The 19,146-nt window shown below is 41.0% G+C and overlaps 1 protein-coding gene across 8 annotated transcripts in view; it reads left to right on the forward strand.

Annotated features, from left to right (window-relative positions):
• Positions 1-19,146, forward strand: part of CORIN (corin, serine peptidase) — a 114,215-nt gene that overhangs the window by 27,630 nt on the left and 67,439 nt on the right. For all 8 annotated transcript variants that reach the window (XM_083754870.1, XM_083754867.1, XM_083754873.1 and 5 more), the window contains exons 4-5: positions 2,115-2,325; positions 17,390-17,571. In XM_083754870.1, coding sequence (XP_083610996.1) covers positions 2,115-2,325; positions 17,390-17,571 — 393 coding nt within the window. The remainder of the gene's footprint in view (positions 1-2,114; positions 2,326-17,389; positions 17,572-19,146) is intronic.

Consider the following 19,146-nt stretch of genomic DNA (forward strand, 5'->3'; position numbering starts at 1 on the left):
GTGCTATCAATGAATTCTTGGCATGACCTACAGAGGCACATGTAAGACAGAGGTCAGAAATATGTAGAAATACAAAAATGGGAGATGCTAAAAGAATACAGAATTTCATAGACTGAAAACAAATGCTGTTGATAGGTACTCAAAAAACAAGATAATTAACACCGGCTCCCACAAGAGGTGGTGAACACTCCTTTCCTTGGAAGTTTTAAAGCAGAGGTTGGATGGCCATCTGGCATGAATGCTTTAGCCGAGATTCCTGCATTGCAGGGGGTTGGAGTAGATGACCCTTGATCGCTTCCAACTCTTAAGATTCTATGATTCTATAAACAGTGCACTCCTATGTATATCTGCTCATCAAGTTCAGTGGGACTTTCTCCCAGGCATCAGATTGCAGTGTGAATCAGACAAGTTCTGACAGATAAGATCAATTTCTGAATGATGAAGGAAGGATTTCATTGGCAAATGACATCAGCTAGGTTAATTAAAATATACCCAGAAACTACAGATCATTGTTGGAAATGTAAAATACTGGGGTGTGTGGGTGTGTATGTATTCCATATTATGTGGTCATGTACAAAGGCCTAGATATTTTGGAATTTAGTATTATCAGAAATAAAAAATATAATGGGATACAAGTTCCCAAGAGATCTAATGATAATATTATCTGGATATCCTGGTGGGGGGCGGGCGGGCATGGAATACCAGTAGATATACATATGACAACTTATTTGTAAATGGCTGCTATCAACATAATATTTCAGAACTAGAAAAGTACCACCTCTTTGCCTAGCTAAAGCCTGGGATGTGGTGCATATGGTAAAATTAACAAATCTGCTTAAAGCGAGAGAGGGCAGACAATGAGAAAATGTTATATTATAGAAAAATTGAGTTTTTTAAAAAAATATTGGAACAGTAAAGTGCAAGACTCAGTGAATTCATAATATTTGTTGGGGAAAATTTAAGAGTACAATGTATAGATGAAACAATTGAGCTGAGGAAGGATTATTACTAGGTTCGTTTTTCCTCTTTAAATGCTTAATGATGTAATTAATTACAGTACTGGATACTAAAACTGTATTTATGAATAATATTTTGTGGGAATTGCACAGTATTAATTATAGTTCTATACTACTGTAGCATATTGTACATTTCTGTATTCTTATAAAGAATTATAAATACTCTGAATAAACTAAAATGAAGGAAGGAAGGACAAACCAATGTTAATTTTGAGTCTGCTTAGGCAGGCTGCAATCCAATACACCCATTGAACTCAGTGGCACTTACTTGTGTTGTAAGTAGAGTTGGAAGGTTGGAAAACAAGGAAAATCCCATATTTGGAATTACAAAGAGGGGGATTGAAAAGAAAACTGCTGATATATAATAATACCTTTATGTAAATCCATGGTGTGGCTGAATTTAGTGAACTGGGAAAGCATAGTGCTAGAGAAGGTGTAGAGAACAGCATTCAAATAATGTAGTAGTGATTTGAGCATTTTCCCTTTGACAAAAGCAGAAATCATTTGGAACTTTTTAGTTTAGAAAAAAGGTTGCAAAGGAAAAAAATTAGGTAATAAAACTCTTCATAGTGTGGAATATATGTTTTCTTTCAATTATTCTAGAAGTCAAGTTCTCCCAATGAAATTAATGTACCAGGACTGACAAATGAAATGACTTCTCCACACAATGCATATTATATTTAATTTATGGAATTCACTGCCATATGATGTGGTGATGTCCAATGGCCTTGATGACTTGAAAAGAATTTTGGAGAGATTCATAGAGTCTCTATCAATGGTTATTAGGCATTGTATGTTCGGATGTAGTAAAATCCTGAATACCAGCTGTTGAAGGGAAGACAATAGAGGAGGGATGTTGCTCCATGTGCCCAAGATCAAAACGGGTGTTGGCAGGGTGTAGAGTGGGCAACAATATATAAAAAAGAAGGAAATGTAAATGAGGTTTGAAGTGAGAAAAACAACAGCAGAGAAAACAAGAAAGTAGTGTACTAACAGAAGAGGCAGTAAATGTCACATATTTATTTGAACTATTCAGCCAATTTTTGCTTTGTAGTACAATAATGTTGTTCATCCCCCGCATATGTTCTTGTTTCACAGGTTCCTGCATAAGTATCACCTACAGCCAGTGCCAAATGCTGCCATATAACCACACCACTTTAACACCAGTCCTTTCCATTGTCAAAAGCATTGAAATCGAAAAATTTCTCAAGTTCTTTGGTTATCTCAACCGCCTCAGCTGCTATCAACACATCATGCTGTTCGGCTGTAGCCTTGCTCTTCCTGAGTGCATCAGTGATGGTGATGACAGGTATTTGGGAACTAAAATGGGGTGATTAGAACTAACTACAACCAAATATTGAATCATGGCAATGCAGCCTAGAGTTAAACCATATGGCCTTTTTTATTGAAGTAATTTAGCTGTGGATGACAGTCTCCAACAGATTTTTGCCAAGCTAAACGAGCTCAAAGGAACAAGCTGCAATGTATTACTCAGGGACAAGTAAATAGTATTCTTATAACAGTTTGAACACATTAACTCTTGTGAATGATTTTGTTATAGATTATGGGCCAGTTGGGTGCATCTTAATCCACATTTAATTTAGCGGCAGAATTCAATATTCAGCATTTTGAAATGTCCTGTGAAAGCATTTGTCCTCTTCCCGAGAAAATACAGCTCACCTTAAATGTAAATGAATTCTTACCTATCTGAGGTAGTTTTTGCCTGATGTGTTGTACTTTGAGTTGCTTTATGCAAAGTATACATTCCATTTCTCCCATCAGTAGCCCTGCAGCTGAATATTTGGTGGTTTCTATAGTCCTAGATCATGCATGTGGTTTTTAGGCTCTGTGGCAAGGTTTCAGTGGGGCCAGCTACTGCCACCCCCTCCACACATTATTTCACCCTGAATACCTTACAGGTATCCCAGCAAAAGAAGGTTAAGTTTTCCATTGGTGTAGCCAATAAAGACACAGACTTGTTTGAGGCCAGGCACGGGGAACCCTACTCTTGTTATGTTCACATAATTGTGCTTTTCAGTTTAATAAGGACAACACTTGAAAAATACTGTGTTTTGTGTTGACACCACATAATATTGAAGATTATGATTTTTCAAGTCTTAAGCAGAACTAGCAGGCTTACAGTCCTGGATCTATACATTTTGCCACAGGGGGCAGAAGTCTGGACAGTTGCTGGAGCAAAGGGAGAGAAACACAGGAGGGTGAATGGGAGCCAGGAGGTCACCCACATGTCCTGAGGCTTAGCCTCCACACCTTACTCTCCCCAATTTCCTTCCCTTCCCAGTGCCAGGGTCATCTTGGGGAGGCGGGGAAGTGCACCATGGCCCTTGCCCATGTGCAGAGTGTGCCAACACCAGCCAATCCCCCCCCCCACCACATAGATGGTTCTCTGAAACTCCTCTCTCCTTTCCCTCCTTTGGCTCACCTCTGCAGCATCCTTGGGCTGCTTCTGACACAGATCTCCCCCACTTTAGCTTGCTGCTGGGCACCTCCCTTTTGTCTGCTACAGCTCCATGCTGTGCCATGGTGATGGTAGCTCCACCTCTTCCTCTCTTGGGGCTAGGAGGTTGCTAGAGAGGCAAGGAAGCTCAAGTTGTTCCAGCTTTCCTAGGCTTTTGGTTCCATTGGATGCCACCAGGACTTGAGTGCAGCAAGCCAGCCCTGTGGTTCATGGGTTATTGAGCCCCTTCTGTTCTGTGCAGGCTTCCTTTTCTTAGTGGCGGTAGTGACAAAGGGATGATGAAGAGAGGAAAGACTATTCATGTTTCCCTGCCGCCGCCACCACCACCACTGAGAGAAGGAAGGCCTTCTTTTCTTTGTGTCTTGGGACACAAAGGGGAGAAATACTTTTTTTTGTGGTTCTGGTAAATGTCATTAGGGCAGGGTGCTGTTTGTTTCGCCTCTCACCTGCCGTCTGGGGCTCATATCCCCTTGAGCCACGTATGCAGGTTTGCAATCTAAATAGGTGCAGGTGGAAAAGGAAAGAAGGAGTGGGTAAGGTGGGACAGCAAGAGAAAATAGATTGCTAAATTTTTATAATTGGAAAAGTTACATGAAAATGGATATTATTTGAAGCACTTGTTAAAGAGCAGAAGGGTTGAATCAAATGATACTCTGGAGCCAATGAGTTCCAGAGATAAACTACTGCCAAAGCAAATAGGCAGAGGCATGAGAAAAACAGATGTAATCTTTGATCTAAGTAAGAGATTAGTACCAGAGGAACATGCAGCTCTAGGAGGAGTATAAAGATTAAACAAGAAATATTAAAAGGAGCAAGGAGGTTCAAGCATTTAGAAGTACAAAGAAATTTAAGTGAATGTGATGAAGGCAAGAATCCAGTGCAAAGAGAAAAGGAGGAGAAAATCACGATCGTTTTTACAGACAAGAGAGTGAGATGAGCTGCATAATAAAGGATGATGGATACATGATTTTGAAGGGGCTTTGACCTGCAATGAAAAAAGAGACAGTCAAATAATGGTATTGATTCTGGTTACTCTTTGGGCCACCTTGATGTTACAGTCAACAAGTGATGAACATGGATGTGTGGATGAACCCTTATTTTTATGAGCTTCATGCATACCTATAGACTTAGAAAGTTTTTCTAAGGAAGTCTAGCAATGTATCCACCGCACCACACTAGCAAACCTAATTCATCAAATTCCAATCAACCTTATTCCCTATTTAGGCTGCAGTCCCTTTCAGGTTTCCAAATCAGGGTGCTGGCTGCTTTTCTTATTTCAAGGCTATTAAAATTATATTTAAATAAGCTAAAATAAATAAATGTTAATGATTATCGTTTTCCACGTTGTGAATTTTAGTTGCTGCAGGTGTGCTGGTATATCTGAGTGGAAATCAGTTCAGAGTAAAGAAATCTCTTCCTTCACAGAGTGATTAGCATTGATTCACACATAATGTTTCCATGTGATTACACACTAAATCATATGCAGTGCTCATCTGTGCAATGTCAGTGATTGCTTAAAGATGGCAAATACAGGTACATAGGTGTATCATATAAAACCACATTTGACAGCCCTCCATGCCACCATTAGCTCCTGTGGTACTGAGACCCACTAATCATGATTGATCACTGGACCTAATGGTCAGGGGTCCCTTTACCTTTTTATACCCAAGTGATGATGCCCTCTCCATGTGGCAGCTGTGGAAAAATATATAGTCTGCCTACATGGAATATGATTGCTTTGTTTTTCTTCAAATCGTTTCCCATGTCCAAGCCTTTTTGTGATTTATATTTATGTGTGTGTATTTTGTTTTAGTGCATTAGCAGTTGAACACTTCTTTGTTGCACCACTCCAGTATGGGAGTGCTCATCATGACATGAAAAAGAAGTGGCAGATACCAGCAAAGTCACCCTCCCCCACTTGCCCAAAGCAATGTCCCATCATTTTATGAGGTTAATTCATTTAGTTGTTTAAAGGCATGTTTGGGGCTTCCTGTCACTGTTCATCTACACAATCCCTAATATACCTTACATTGTAACAAAATGAAGAGATAGTAAGGTATTTTATTCCATATTTTTCTTAAAATACTCTTGCAATTTTTTGACATAAAATACCTAAATGTTCACCTAGTTGCCAAACATTTGGAGTCTGATTATATTTGGTTTCAGTTTTTTTATACTAGACAATCACTTAATTGTTGTATTTAGTAATTGTATTCAGTAAAGACTGCTTACCTCCTTTGGGGACAGCGGCACAGCATGGTGAGCCACAGGGAGAGGGCATTCCATCACCGACATGGCTGGCTGATGTCATCATTGGCTTCAGCTGGCTGCAGAGGCAGTTGGAATTGCCTGCTCAGTTTTATTTGAATTGGCCGATCATGGCCTTTGAAGGGAGGAGACAAGACCCTTTAAAGGCTGGACGCACTGGGAGTGGGCAGCATATTCACCCCATATGTCTGGTCTGCCTGGAGGTAGGGGAGCAACGCACATGTATGGCACATACAATTTTTTTATATATATTTCGGCCAACATGGCTACCTACCCGTATCATTGCTGTGGAGCTAATTGATCATTGTCTTCAGGGCCATGAAGGAATTTGCCTGTGGACCTATTGAGCCTGTCTGGGCGTTTTGCCTTTGTCATAGCAATTGTCATAACTTTGGCGGAAAAAGACATTGGGTTGGATCCATAGTCTAAGTGTTGGGGTGGGGAGTGGAGCCTCATCAGGATCAAAATGCAGGGTACCCCAGTAAAGGAGTCTAGAGGGAGAGCTGTCTACTGGCAGCCTGGTGGGACTCCTCATTTGGGGAGATACCTGAACCCAGGCGCAACCCTGAAGGAGTAACCAATCAGGATATGCCCACTTGGAAGTAACCTCCAGTTCAGTGGAGCTTAATCCCAGATAAGTATGCATGGCAGGGATGCAGAACTTGTGACTCCCCTAAAGCTGTTGGATTCTAACTCCCATCCCAACTTGAACCATCCTGGCCCATTGGCAGAAATGAAGGGAACTGTAGTCGAAGAACATCAATGATGTATAGGATTGCAGGCTCAATAAATGAATTACTTTTACAGTAAAGAAAGCTCTTGATATCACTTAGTACTGTGAAGTACTAAACCTATGAGTGCTGAAGGGACAGAAGGAAATCACACCAAAGGTATAGCTATTAAAAGCTACTAGAATTTAATAGCTGGGAATTTCGTTATGTGTGAAATGAAGAGTGGTAAGAAAGCAGAGGGCTGAGTGATAAGGGCAGCTGACAAGGAGATGAGTGAAAAGAAAACTATTGTTCTTAAGATATGAGGGAATTTGTGGAACACTAATTATGATTGGCAAGTATTAACATATGTATTGTCAAGTGTAAAAACAGTCTAATTTTGACATCTGGTTCAATTATTTAATCTTGATTTTTTAAATATAAAAATGTGTTCTCTGTTATAATTAAGTATTTCTTTTGGCATTAGAAATCTGAAACATTTGTTGTTTTTATAGCATGATATTAAGCACATGTTCCAGGAGTTTTATTGTCCATATCACAAGCAGAAAGGTTTGGTCAGGACACATAAAACACCTTTCCTCCATTGTTACAGAGGAAACATGAGTTCCAGCACCTATTACAGGGTTGGTGAGGAACATGAATAGTCAAACAGAAGAGGAAAAGAGCATCTAGGTCTCCAGAAATAAATGAGTGGGCCTGGGCAAGCTCTCTAATAATAATAATAATAATAATAATAATAATAATAATAATAATAATAATTTAATTTTAATGATAATTCTAGTCACTGGCAGTGTCTGTAGAAAGAATAGCTCTGACTAAATGGAGTTAAGAAACCAATGCATTTCATTTGACACAGCAGGTGAAAAGTGTTTTTTGTGGGGTCGGGGGGCGGGGGAGGCCAACTTCAGTCAGCCAGGTGTGTTTCAAACTACATTAACTATATTTGAGAGGTCAGGATGAGCTAGTCTGATATGCATATTTCCTGCAGAGTGCACCTGGCAATTCTGCCTTTAAATAGATCCCTTGATTACAAGGTTATCACTGCTGATTGGTGTAAATGTTTTTATGAGATAATGCAGGCCAGTAAATCTTCCATTTTGTATTGCAACTGATTAGGGACTAGGGAGCAAATGTTATAAAAAAGCAAGCTCTGCTAGAAAGGATTTAAGTACATGTTTCATGGAAATGAAATGGCGGGTGGGGGGGCTGCTCTGTGAACAAACTGCACTATGCTGTGCCACAGATCCAAACTTGCTTGTGGCCTGTGCCTGGAAGAAAAACATCAACATGAAGCAGTAATCTCAGCCATTCCAGTGGGCACATAGCACTTTCATGCGGATGATTGCCAGAAACCCAGTGATTTTATGTGGGCTGGTGGAAGGCCCGACTGGAGGACTGTGGTGGCTATGCCTATGCAGAAGGAATGCGAAGCAAATTTTCTAGCCTTGAGGCCGCATTCCATAATGGCTTTTCTGAGAACTGCAGTGAACTGGTATCTGGATAAGTAGGCATCATCCTTATGAATGAGTAGTGGACCTTCAGAAAGGCAGGGACCTTTCCCTAATGTGGCTCCTTTCCCTAACTGATTCGTCTTGGAGGAGTGCATCATTCGTGGCTGGCATTTAAAGGGTCCTGGCTCCTCCCACCAAATGCCAAGATTGGCCAATTCAAACAACATTTAATAGGCTGTACCAAAAGGCCCGGGGGACGCAGGTGGCGCTGTGGGTTAAAGCCTCAGCGTCTAGGACTTGCCGATCGAAAGGTCGGCGGTTCGAATCCCTGCAGCGGGGTGCGCTCCCGCTGCTCGGTCCCAGCGCCTGCCAACCTAGCAGTTCGAAAGCACCTCCGGGTGCAAGTAGATAAATAGGGACCGCACACCAGCGGGAAGGTAAACGGCGTTTCCGTGTGCGGCTCTGGCTCGCCAGAGCAGCGATGTCACGCTGGCCACGTGACCCGGAAGTGTCTCCGGACAGCGCTGGCCCCTGGCCTCTTGAGTGAGATGGGCGCACAACCCCAGAGTCTGTCAAGACTGGCCCGTACGGGCAGGGGTACCTTTACCTTTACCTTTACCTTTACCAAAAGGCCCAACAGTCAGCCAAGGCTATGTGGGTGACGGAATGCCCTCCCCCCCCAGCTTAGCTCACTGAGGCTACACAATGTCACAACCACCACTGTCCCTGAGGAACGGAAGTGAACTTTCTGTTGGTGGATATTTGAGGGGAGGCTAGTTGATCAAAGGTAAGCTGTATTCCTTCCTCTGCAGTGAACTTTGGGGTGAGGTGGTGGAAAAGAGAACGGGTAATAGAATCACTCCCTCTCCTCTTCCCTGATCCCCATCTATTCCAGAGTAGGGATGGGGGACAAATTCAATTCCATTTGCATTTTAAGTCAAATTTATCAATTTTGTACTTTCTATAACACATGAGAACTGAAACATAGTCATTCTTTGAAATGCACTTCTCCAACCAACCAATGTTTACAAAAATGCATATATTAGCCACCCAGAGTTGCTGGGGCAGATGTTTTTTTTTTTGTTTCCCCCCCGCACAAATAATAAAATTCCATTAGGAGAAATGTGTACCAAAATGGCTAAAAATTTTCATGAGAATTTTTCAAAAGAAATTTTGCAGATTTTTACTGAAATGTGGAGAACCAAATTTAAGATTGGAAAAACGAGAAACTGAAAGAAACAAAGCTGAAAGAACTTGCCACTCTTATTTCAGAGTACCCAGTGGGCTTTTTACAGATAATTTTTATGCTGTGCTTGTGGATGTGACAGCATGCACATATTAATAGACAATAAATCATTAGGGCTGAGGTATTTTTTGAGAAAGCTCATGTGGTACGGCTCTGGTAGTCATAGCCCAACACTCCTGACCCAAGTCTGATATTCAGTCCACTGAACTACATTGTACTTTATGAAAGTACTGTAAGTATGAAAGTATTCTATAAGTATGAAAGACTTACAGAAAACACAGACCAGAATTGATGGCATTCTGAAATACTTTTCTCTTGTACAGAAAAACTGTGATAGGCCAGCTATTCCTGATAATTCTTCCGGTTAGAGTCAGCTGCTGAATATTAGAAATGTATTTTCTATGTCCTAACACTTGGCTTTCTGTAATTAACTTGATTCCTCTTAAATATGAGGACAGAAAACACTCAATGAGCCGTAGTGAGGTCATTTGGCTGAGAAGCAGACAATGATAACTGGTGGCACTCTTTTAGTTATTAAATTCTGAACAAATGGCAGTAATTAGTGTTAACTATGTTCAGTTTGAACAAGAAATTACTTCAGGTATTTAGGAATGTCAACACAGTACAGCTTTAAAAACTCTTGTCCAGACTTAACAGCAGGCTTCTCCTAAACTTTCAAGCTGTGAAATATGAACCCTAGCATTGCCACATCTTACACACCCTTTCACACACTGAAATACTATGTACAATGTGCATCAAACATATCCTCTCTATTTTTCATCTATTTCTGTCCAGAATTTGCTGCGTGTAGTGTTGTCAACTTCAGTTAGCAGCCTCATTCTCATAGTATATGTTTCGACTGATTAAGGCTGTGTACACACCACACTTTTAAAGCACATTTGAAACACATCCTTCCCCTGAAATAATTCTGGGCACTGTAGTTTACCCCTTCCCAGCAACCCTTCACAACCTTCAGAGCTCAGAATCCTCTGAGGGAAAGAATGTGTGTAGGAGTGGGGTTCATGCTTGCTGGTTCATCCCCAAGCAATCTCCATACAGTAGGTGTAAAAGGTTTTTTTCCATGTACAGTGCATCCAGTTGTATGCACATATGGTATTCCATGTGATTGGAAGCCCTACATAATCTTGAATCCAGTCCTTTTAAGCACCTGACGAATGCATGGAAATTGATGGCAAGGGCCAGAAGATCCCGCTGGTCTCAGTGCACATGCATAACACATAATGATAGTCAAACTGAGACTATTTCCCCATCAAGATAACATTCTTGTGACAATGTTTATGATAGAATGAGCTGTGTGAAAATGTGTTACGAGAATAGTGCATTACGGTTATACTATACCAATGTTGGATATGAAAGAGCAAACATTTCAGATAAAGAATAGTTAGTCTACTACCGGTTTGGAGACCTTGAATGATCAAGCATTTTAGGTAATGTTCCAAAACCATAGAGCAATTTACTCTTAATTATCATTGGATAATACTGGTTACAAGATACCACAGGAGTCATCCTATAAATATCCCTCTTTCACTTTAGGGCAGTGATGGCCAAACTTGGTCCTCCAGCTGTTTTGGAACTACAACTCCCATCATTCCTAGCTAACAGGACTAGTGGTCAGGGGTGATGGGAATTGTAGTCCCAAAACAGCTGGAGGGCCAAGCTTGGCCATCACTGCTTTAGAGTCTAAAGAGTGCACTAGTGGTGCATACCTGTCATGCACTCCAGGTGCACAAAGTGTGTTTATGAGTGAAAGCAAGACCTCCTCTATAATACATCCTTGGCATATTATTTTATTTTAGCATAAGTGCAGTATCCCCAGGGTCTGGATTGAGCAGCACATGGTGCTTGCCTGAATAGTCTTCAGGTGATCTTTCACACATCTAGTGCATTCATGCTTCCATCCACATGACACTTGTCAAAGGCAGGATCATGGTCTAGAACAGATCAGGAAGAAATCTGATTTCAGAGAACAATGCTGGCAGGTAGCTCCTTTTTCTGTAGCATTCCACAGGACGGTTTCATAGGAATTTTATCATAGGAATCATTGTGGAACTGATCTTCAGGCAGGGAAAATACCCTGCATTAATGGGTTCCATTTTGGAATGTGCAAAAGATAAGACACACAGATTTTATTTTATTTTTAAAATCACAGTTGATTTTATCTCATGATCCAAAGAAATTTAGTCAGGGAATACAAGGACATGCTGTGTTACATTATCCTGTGTCCTATGATGGCTTTAAAAAAACAAACATAAATGGTAGCACTCATTTATTTTTAACATCTGGTATATAAAGATTAATCAAGATGTAGATGCTTAACCATAATATCATTGCTGACAGGGGGAACAAATAGGCCTGTATTAAATTTGATCACTGCTTCATATTTATTTGCTTTACTGAGCTTAAAGGACCAAATGTAGTTGTGGCAAGTGTTGTGGTAAATGGTATGGCATAGAATTAGCGTTTTCTTGGTTGCTTCCAGACCATAAACTTGGCCAATCTATCTAAGTATCATAAATTTCTCCTTTTATGAGCCCAGTCATTTCTAAATTATTATCAAGTTGTTAGTATAACCCATGTAAGCATACTGCTGCAAAAGAGACTGATTTATAATAGTTATGCTTGAACTAATTTGCTGAATCTTCCTCCTACACACATAGGTTTTCATTTAGAAAATCTAAACTTATCACTGTGTGGATGTGATCATTGAAACATTAACTCAGTTGATAAAGTGGAGTGGAAAACAAAGCAATGTCACAAAGCTACAAAGGACCACCCATCCAGAATCCCGGTTCAAATCTAGAAGAACACACCAATCCAATAAATGAATTCCAGTTGTGCAGCTTCCCACTCAAAGAATGAATTTATACAACAAAAGAGCCACATGGATTTGTTTACATTTTTAATATTCAGTGTAATTAGTGGGTTTCTAAATGTGTGCATTAAAAGCAACATGGTGGAAAACCATAGTTTTATTGGATCATTTATTGGGATTTTTGTATTCTGATCTATGGAGTTGAAAAGTCCTTCTGTACCACCCAGAATGAATGAAGGGCCTTCTGTTTTTATTTTATTTTTAAATGTATATTTTTTTTTACTGAAGTGTTTGCCTCTACTGATTTTATGAGAACCAAGTGAACTGTTATCAATTTAGTCTTCTGCATTAGTGGAAAAAGTCTCCCCTTTTAAAAAAAGAAGTATGTTTTACATATTTTAAATTAAATGCTTTCTCAAGTTAATTGAAATCCTGTTTATATAATACTGTTGTGGGTTCGCAGGGGGCCAAGGATCCCTTAAAAGTTCTGGGTGCCAGGTTCTCCTCATAATTTCTGAAATTAGCAAATTAGGAAAGGTGGGGTTTGATCAATGGATTTAGCAAGGCTTTAAAAAGTAGGTCAAGCCAGCTTCCTCAGGAGATTGTCTGAGAGAGGTGCCATCAAGGAACAAAACAGGTGATAGCAGAGGCAATGCCATGACAAAAGGTGAACCATCAGGACATTCAGTGTCAGACAAGAAGGGGGCGGGGAGGTGAGGTTGCCAGCATTGCAAGGGGCATGGTGTCACCACAGGAAAAAGTGTCCTTTTTGCACAAGCTTGAATTGCATTTTATCAAGGGTTTTTGAGAGAAAGAAGGGTGGGGCTAGAGGCCATGAGGGCTGAGGATCATACAAGCTGTGTGGAGGAGACACATAGATAGTGTTTTGGCTACTTTTGAATCCTATGCTGTTCTCCTGTGGGGAGTAAGCCCCTCATAAGATGCAGTGCTCAGAACCCTCTCTACATCCAGACTCGGGTGTAAATATGTGTAAATAAACCATATTCTTCACTGTGCCTCATTTTTCCCAAAAGAAACATAAACTCTGGTTAAGTGCCAAGACCCCTGGAAGGTGGCCGGTAACAATATTAAATGCCCTCTATGCACAACACTAGGGAAATTATCACATATCAGAAGGTGATGGGTTTATCTTGAGCCTTGCCTAGTACTAATCTCTGACAGCAGCTTACTTGATACTTGGATAGGGAGCCCTCACATTCCAAAATAGTATCTTTCACCACTATTTTGTGATGTGATGAAAGACAGAAACGTTCCAGAACTATGTAAAAGGTCTCTGCCAGTAGCAGATGCAATACCAACAATAAATGACTTGCAACTTCTCCCACTGACAAGGGCAGCTAGCTATCAGTATATACCCACATTGCTGCTTGCATGCTGTCCTGCCAATTAAAGCCCTGTTATCTGAGCCAGTAACACCTTTTCAGAACAAGTCACCCAATAACTCTTTTCCTGTTTGTGAGGGAGCTTTATTTTTGGAGAGTCAAAGACCTCAGAATATTTTGGAGCCTGTCAGTGTGTAATGTGCAGTTCTAGGGTAGGTCCTGGAAGCCACAGAAGGAAACTAGGCAAGACAAATAGGTGCTTATTTCTCTTCTGTCTCTTTCTTTCTTCTTTCTTTTATAGAGAACTCTTAATCCATAGTAGTATGGAAAAACATCATTACACAATGATAACATTTTTGGCTTACTGGACACTTACAAATGGATTTTTATATCTAGACTGGATCTATTCACTTAATCATTTTTTAGACTTAATATACTCTCCTATCACATTTGAAGCTTATCCTTTGAACATTAGCCTGAAACAAACTGAAATATACAACATATCATTCCTTACATATCGGCCATGTGCTGCTGTGTTTCAGCAATACATCAACTCACATATGTGTCACTAAGGTGGAACACCTGCCAAAAGACTCCTTGCTCCTAATCAGCGGGCCAGAAAGAAAGATACTTATTATCATATTGGGACACCTTGCGGGGTACAGTGATGTTCAGCTGTCCTGGCTGAGTGGCACCTGTCTCAACGGGGTTTCAGGAGCGTATAAGCCTTACCAAGTGGATCGGTTGGCAAGCAGGTCCCACCGTCAACTTCCATGTGGTTTCTTTAGTTTCAAGGTCAGTCAAGCGGAAGCCATGGGTGCCATGAAGGCATTAGCCACCTCAGCTCCATATTATCTTTAAGTTGCTAAGGGCCATTGTTCCTTCTAAATCCACAGTGTCTGTGTCTGACTGTCTGGCATTTGAATGCAGCAGACTAAATCGCTAAGGGTAAGATACGATTGTCATTTTACCACATTGACATCACATACACCTCCCATGTTGCAGTTATGTATCACAACCTGAATTGCCTTTGCGGCTTGGTGCTTTGCAGTGCAGATTTTGCCTGACTTTTGCCACTCTTAGTTTACCAGCGGGTATAATTGAGCACATTAAATATGTTTTTATTGTCTTCCTTTCTTCTGAACTTCGCATGAGTCTTCAGTTGCAGGATGCAAATATTTTGTTTAAAAACCATAACTCTAATGCTAAAAGGGTTGCAGGTTGTTTGTGCCAATTTCTCAACTCTTGATGATTTAATGCTTTCAGGAGGATTTTTCTATGTAAATTCCACCAGTGGCACATTCCCCCCCCCTTAGAGAGTGGGTCACAGTGCTTGTGGTGTTGCATAGATCACCCTTTGCACCTTTACACAAGATGTATTGATGCATCTGTTCTTTAAAATTCTATTCTGTGGCTACACATCGAGGCATCTCTCACAAAACATGCGGTGTTCAAACACATCTGCTCCTCAGCCTTTTGCAAGGTATTTTCTCATTTCCATACACAGCAAGAGTTATAGCTACCTTCCTCTTGATGAGATCCAAAGCATCCATGGAGGAAAGTGCAGAATTTCAAGGATGTTCACTATGCTCCGAAGGTGCACTTTGAAATAACAAAGGTCATTAGGTCCACTGCCTGCTTGTTTGTATCCTTTCATTTAGCGGGTATTGGGGAGAAATATCTTCCTTTATCTATGCAGGGTGGATTAAGGTTGGCCAAGCCAACAAAAATATTGGCTCACTCCATCATGTCACCGTCAACAACTGTTATTGTGACTAATTCTCCTTCTCCAAGTACAGTCATACCTCTTGTTATGTTTGCTTCAGGTTAAATCTTTTCAAGTTGCGTCCCGCGGCGACCCGGAAGTACTGGAAAGGGTTACTTCTGGATTTCGCCGCTCGTGCATGTGCAGACGCTCAAAATGATGTCACGTACATGCTCAGAAGCAGCAAATCGCGACCCACTGACGCAGGTTGCGTTCTGCTCATGTTGCGAACGGGGCTCCGGAACGGATCCCGTTCGCAACCAGAGGTACCACTGTATATATACCAGGCACTACAGAATGGCCCTGTTGGCTTCAGCTGATGCTGACTTTGGGTGCAAAGTTCATAAATAGGTACTTTAGTCTCAATAAATGCAGTTGGAACCCACCCAGATGGGAATGCTGTGGTATGTCCCAACCCAGTTGGGTCCTCGGTAACCATATCAAATAGGATGCTTGGTCTTTGGTAGGTTCTGAGGACATGAATGAGGCCCATCCCTAGTACTGGGGTCTGCAGTTCCTTCTCTACATAAATTCCATGATGAATTATTACGGGTAATTTTTCCTTTGGTTATTTGAACTGAGCTGAGAGGAAGGGAGGCAGTAGTATAGAGTTTTTATTTCCAGATATGTTCAACATCTGATGTTGCTTGGTGAATTGGAAAAAACTGAAGGGAACTGTGCCTGCCTCCCAGAGTTCTTTGCTCTCCTGCTTCCATCATGTGACGAGGGTCATAACCCTTGCTGGGCAAACAGATTGTCCTGGGAAACATGGATATAGCTGTTGCTATATGCTGCAGTTAGGCCCTATTGCAATCATCTGAAATAATACCTTAAGAAACATCTTTTCCATAGCAAGTTATCTCCATTTAGGCTGCAATATTTGCAACAAGTACTGCTCAATATCACACAAATCACCTTCCCCTAATTATGTTATGAATTTTCACACTTCCCAGCAGCCACCAACAATCTGGAGCAGAACTGGTAAAACTGATAATGTGGCATGACGTGTTGAATTCTTACAAGTGTAAGATGCCCAGTGGAAGTTGTTTGCTACTTGCTACAGGAAGATTGTTCTTGGCAGCTTTTCTCTAGGGACCATAATGTGTGCTCTGGATTACAGATGAAAAAGTTGGAAAGTTATAATAGCCTCTAAGAGCCAAACTAGATGCATGCATAGTTTAGTGTGAACAAGCAAGTATGCAGGCTTCCAGAGAGGAGATTGCAGTCTTAGCTCTTATCCTCTTGTTTTTCTGAACCTGGGCTCATGGCTTGGCTTTCTCCTAATAGTCTAAGAGCTCATAGTTTGCCTAATAAAACTAAACCACAAGTCCAGATTCAGATGACATGTTAAGTCAAACTGTGGCTTAGCTCAACACAGCACAGCTGCAAAAAGACAGGGGAGAGGCCAAGTGGCCACAATCTCCTCTCCTGGAGCCCGTTTCTGCTTGTTCATGCAAAGCTACAATTTGGCTTAGCATTCACTGTGGAATGAAGGCAGTGCACAGGAAGGTGAGATTTTATTTCTTCATTCTCTTACTGAGCTTGGAATGGAGATTGGTCCTTTTTGGGGGGTGGGGTAAAAATTTCACATTTGGCAACCAATACATGATGTATATTTTGCTCTAGAAGGCTTAGTTTGGTCAGAATTGAGTTTACACTTCCGTAGTGAATGCTAAATATATTACTTCTGGTAAAAGAGCCACCATAGCTTCTAGAGGGGCGTGAAAATGTGGGTCCTGGGCTTTTTAGACTCGTCTACCTATGTCCTATCTGAAACCAAAGGGCCGCATTGGTTGCCAGATGGGAAATATATTGCCATTATTTTCAGCTCTCCTACCCCACTATAGGAGCCCATTGGGAAATGGGTACAGTGGTACCTCGGGTTACATATGCTTCAGGTTACAGACTCCGCTAACCCAGAAATAGTACCTCGGGTTAAGAACTTTGCTTCAGGATAAAAACAGAAATCGTGCTCCGGCGGCGCGGCAGCAGCAGGAGGCCCCATTAGCTAAAGTTATGCTTCAGGTTAAGAACAGTTTCAGGTTAAGAACGGACCTCCGGAACGAATTAAGTACTTAACCTGAGGTACCACTGTACTTTCCCCCCTAAGTCTCCTAGCTGGGCAAAGGGCAAGGAAGGACAACCTCTTTGTTGTTTAAAATGGAAGCTCTCTATTTGTGCTTTTCATTTAAAAAGTAAAAATAAATACGCATAGTGGAAGGATAATAATCTTAGAAATATTTGTTTTTCTTTCTAGTCACGGGCTCCTGCCTTGCAGATCATTCTGTGAAGCTGCAAAGGAAGGTTGTGAGCCAGTTCTTGGGATGGTGAATTCTTCATGGCCAGAGTTCCTAGCGTGTTTCCAGTTCCAAAACAAAACTGAAAATAACAACACCACCAGGGTATGCTTCTCCCCAGAACAAGAAAAAGGAAAGCGATGTAAGTTCCCTTTAAATTTTTTGCTAAAGTGCTGCAGCTTGTTTCAGGTTCTACATATAATGTCCAAATTGCATGTTACACACAGCCATGTCTTTTTTGGGCAATTATTTTAACTGAAATGAATCTCAGAGGTAGCTGTATCTGTTCCACTGTGGGGAGGGAGTAACTGACTGGAATGGAAAGAGATAAACAGTCCCATCCCCAGATGTTCCTCTGCTGAAACATGCAGTCTCAGAAGCTGCTTTTGTGTTACAAAAGAAAAGCAAGAAAGAGGATACATCCAGTTGTGTGTAACATGTTAAAGGCTCATTTCTTTCTCCTACGATTTTGATGCTGCAATTTTGATAATGTTTTAGTTCAGCTTGTATTCTTTATAGCTTTTATTGCATGATCTAGCCTATGCATTGGTTTAAAGCTCCTGTTTTAAATTGTTTTATATTGTGTTGTAGCAGGTTTTTACAACTGTGATTTCTTTCTTATAAGGATATTTCAACCATATTTGTATGCATGTAAACCACTATGTAAGTGCTATATCCTAAAAATCCCTATTTAAAAATAATTAGCTAAACAAACAAACAAACAAACAAACAAACAGACAGACAAACATGTAGCTTGACCCAGTGATGGGGAAAACCTCAATGAACTTTCAGGTCCCTTAAATAAATCATAGAAAGATTCAGAAGAGGAAAAACGTAAGGTGGGAGAAGGCAAACTATTAGCTGGAGTTGTCCTTCATGCTTCATGCTATTATTTCAAAACAAATATGTTCCATTAATCTTGCTTTTGGACTTTGAATCTGGAAAGCAATATTGAAATTCACATAAGCTTAATGGTACTGTCTCTGAAGCACAGGTGCCATTTCCTACCCCGCCCCCATTTTTGTTGGGAGGCTGGACCCCCCAATGTCTCAGCAGTAGCAGCAGGAGAAGGCTGAGCGCCAGAGAAGAGTTGCTGCTGGCCATTGAAGCCTTGCTGGAGCTGTGTTTGGCTCTGCCCCTGGCTTCTCCCAACGTCATGTTGCAGTGTTGTGCATGACTCACGTTGTGCCCTCTCAATCTTCAGCACAAGTTGGTGCCTCTGCTCTGAAGCCATGAAGTAGGTTAGACTTGGTAGCAACTGAAACATTTCCCCCTTGCAGTTGGAAGTAAGTCGGGTTTCATTGGTCCCCATAAGAGTCTATAACAGAAGCTGTCTATTATATATCAATTCTAGTGCTAGTATTTGGATGGGGAGGAAGAGGGAGAAAGAGGCTAAAAGCTGCCCTGTGATGAGGGCAGACCTGAGGGCTGAGGCACTTGGTTCTGTTCTCCTTTTGTGTTTGATAGTGCATTTATGACTGTGGTGTATGTGTGTTGTTTATTGTAAGCTGCTCAGAGAATTATACTAAACAGTAGTCTATAAATGTTACAGATAAATAAATGTCTGCTTTATGAAGTCTGCAAAAGACATTCACAAGGGAACAGAAGGAACTGAGAATTTAGCTGATTTGGAATAAATATTTCTACAAGTTTCTCTGATGTCAGCATGCAAGGGAGTGAAAGTCAAGCTTTCATCAGTCTTTCCTTCTGCTTGATC

Source organism: Podarcis gaigeae (assembly GCF_964106915.1).
Source record: "Podarcis gaigeae genome assembly, chromosome: 9".
In the NCBI taxonomy this organism is placed as follows: domain Eukaryota; kingdom Metazoa; phylum Chordata; class Lepidosauria; order Squamata; family Lacertidae; genus Podarcis; species Podarcis gaigeae.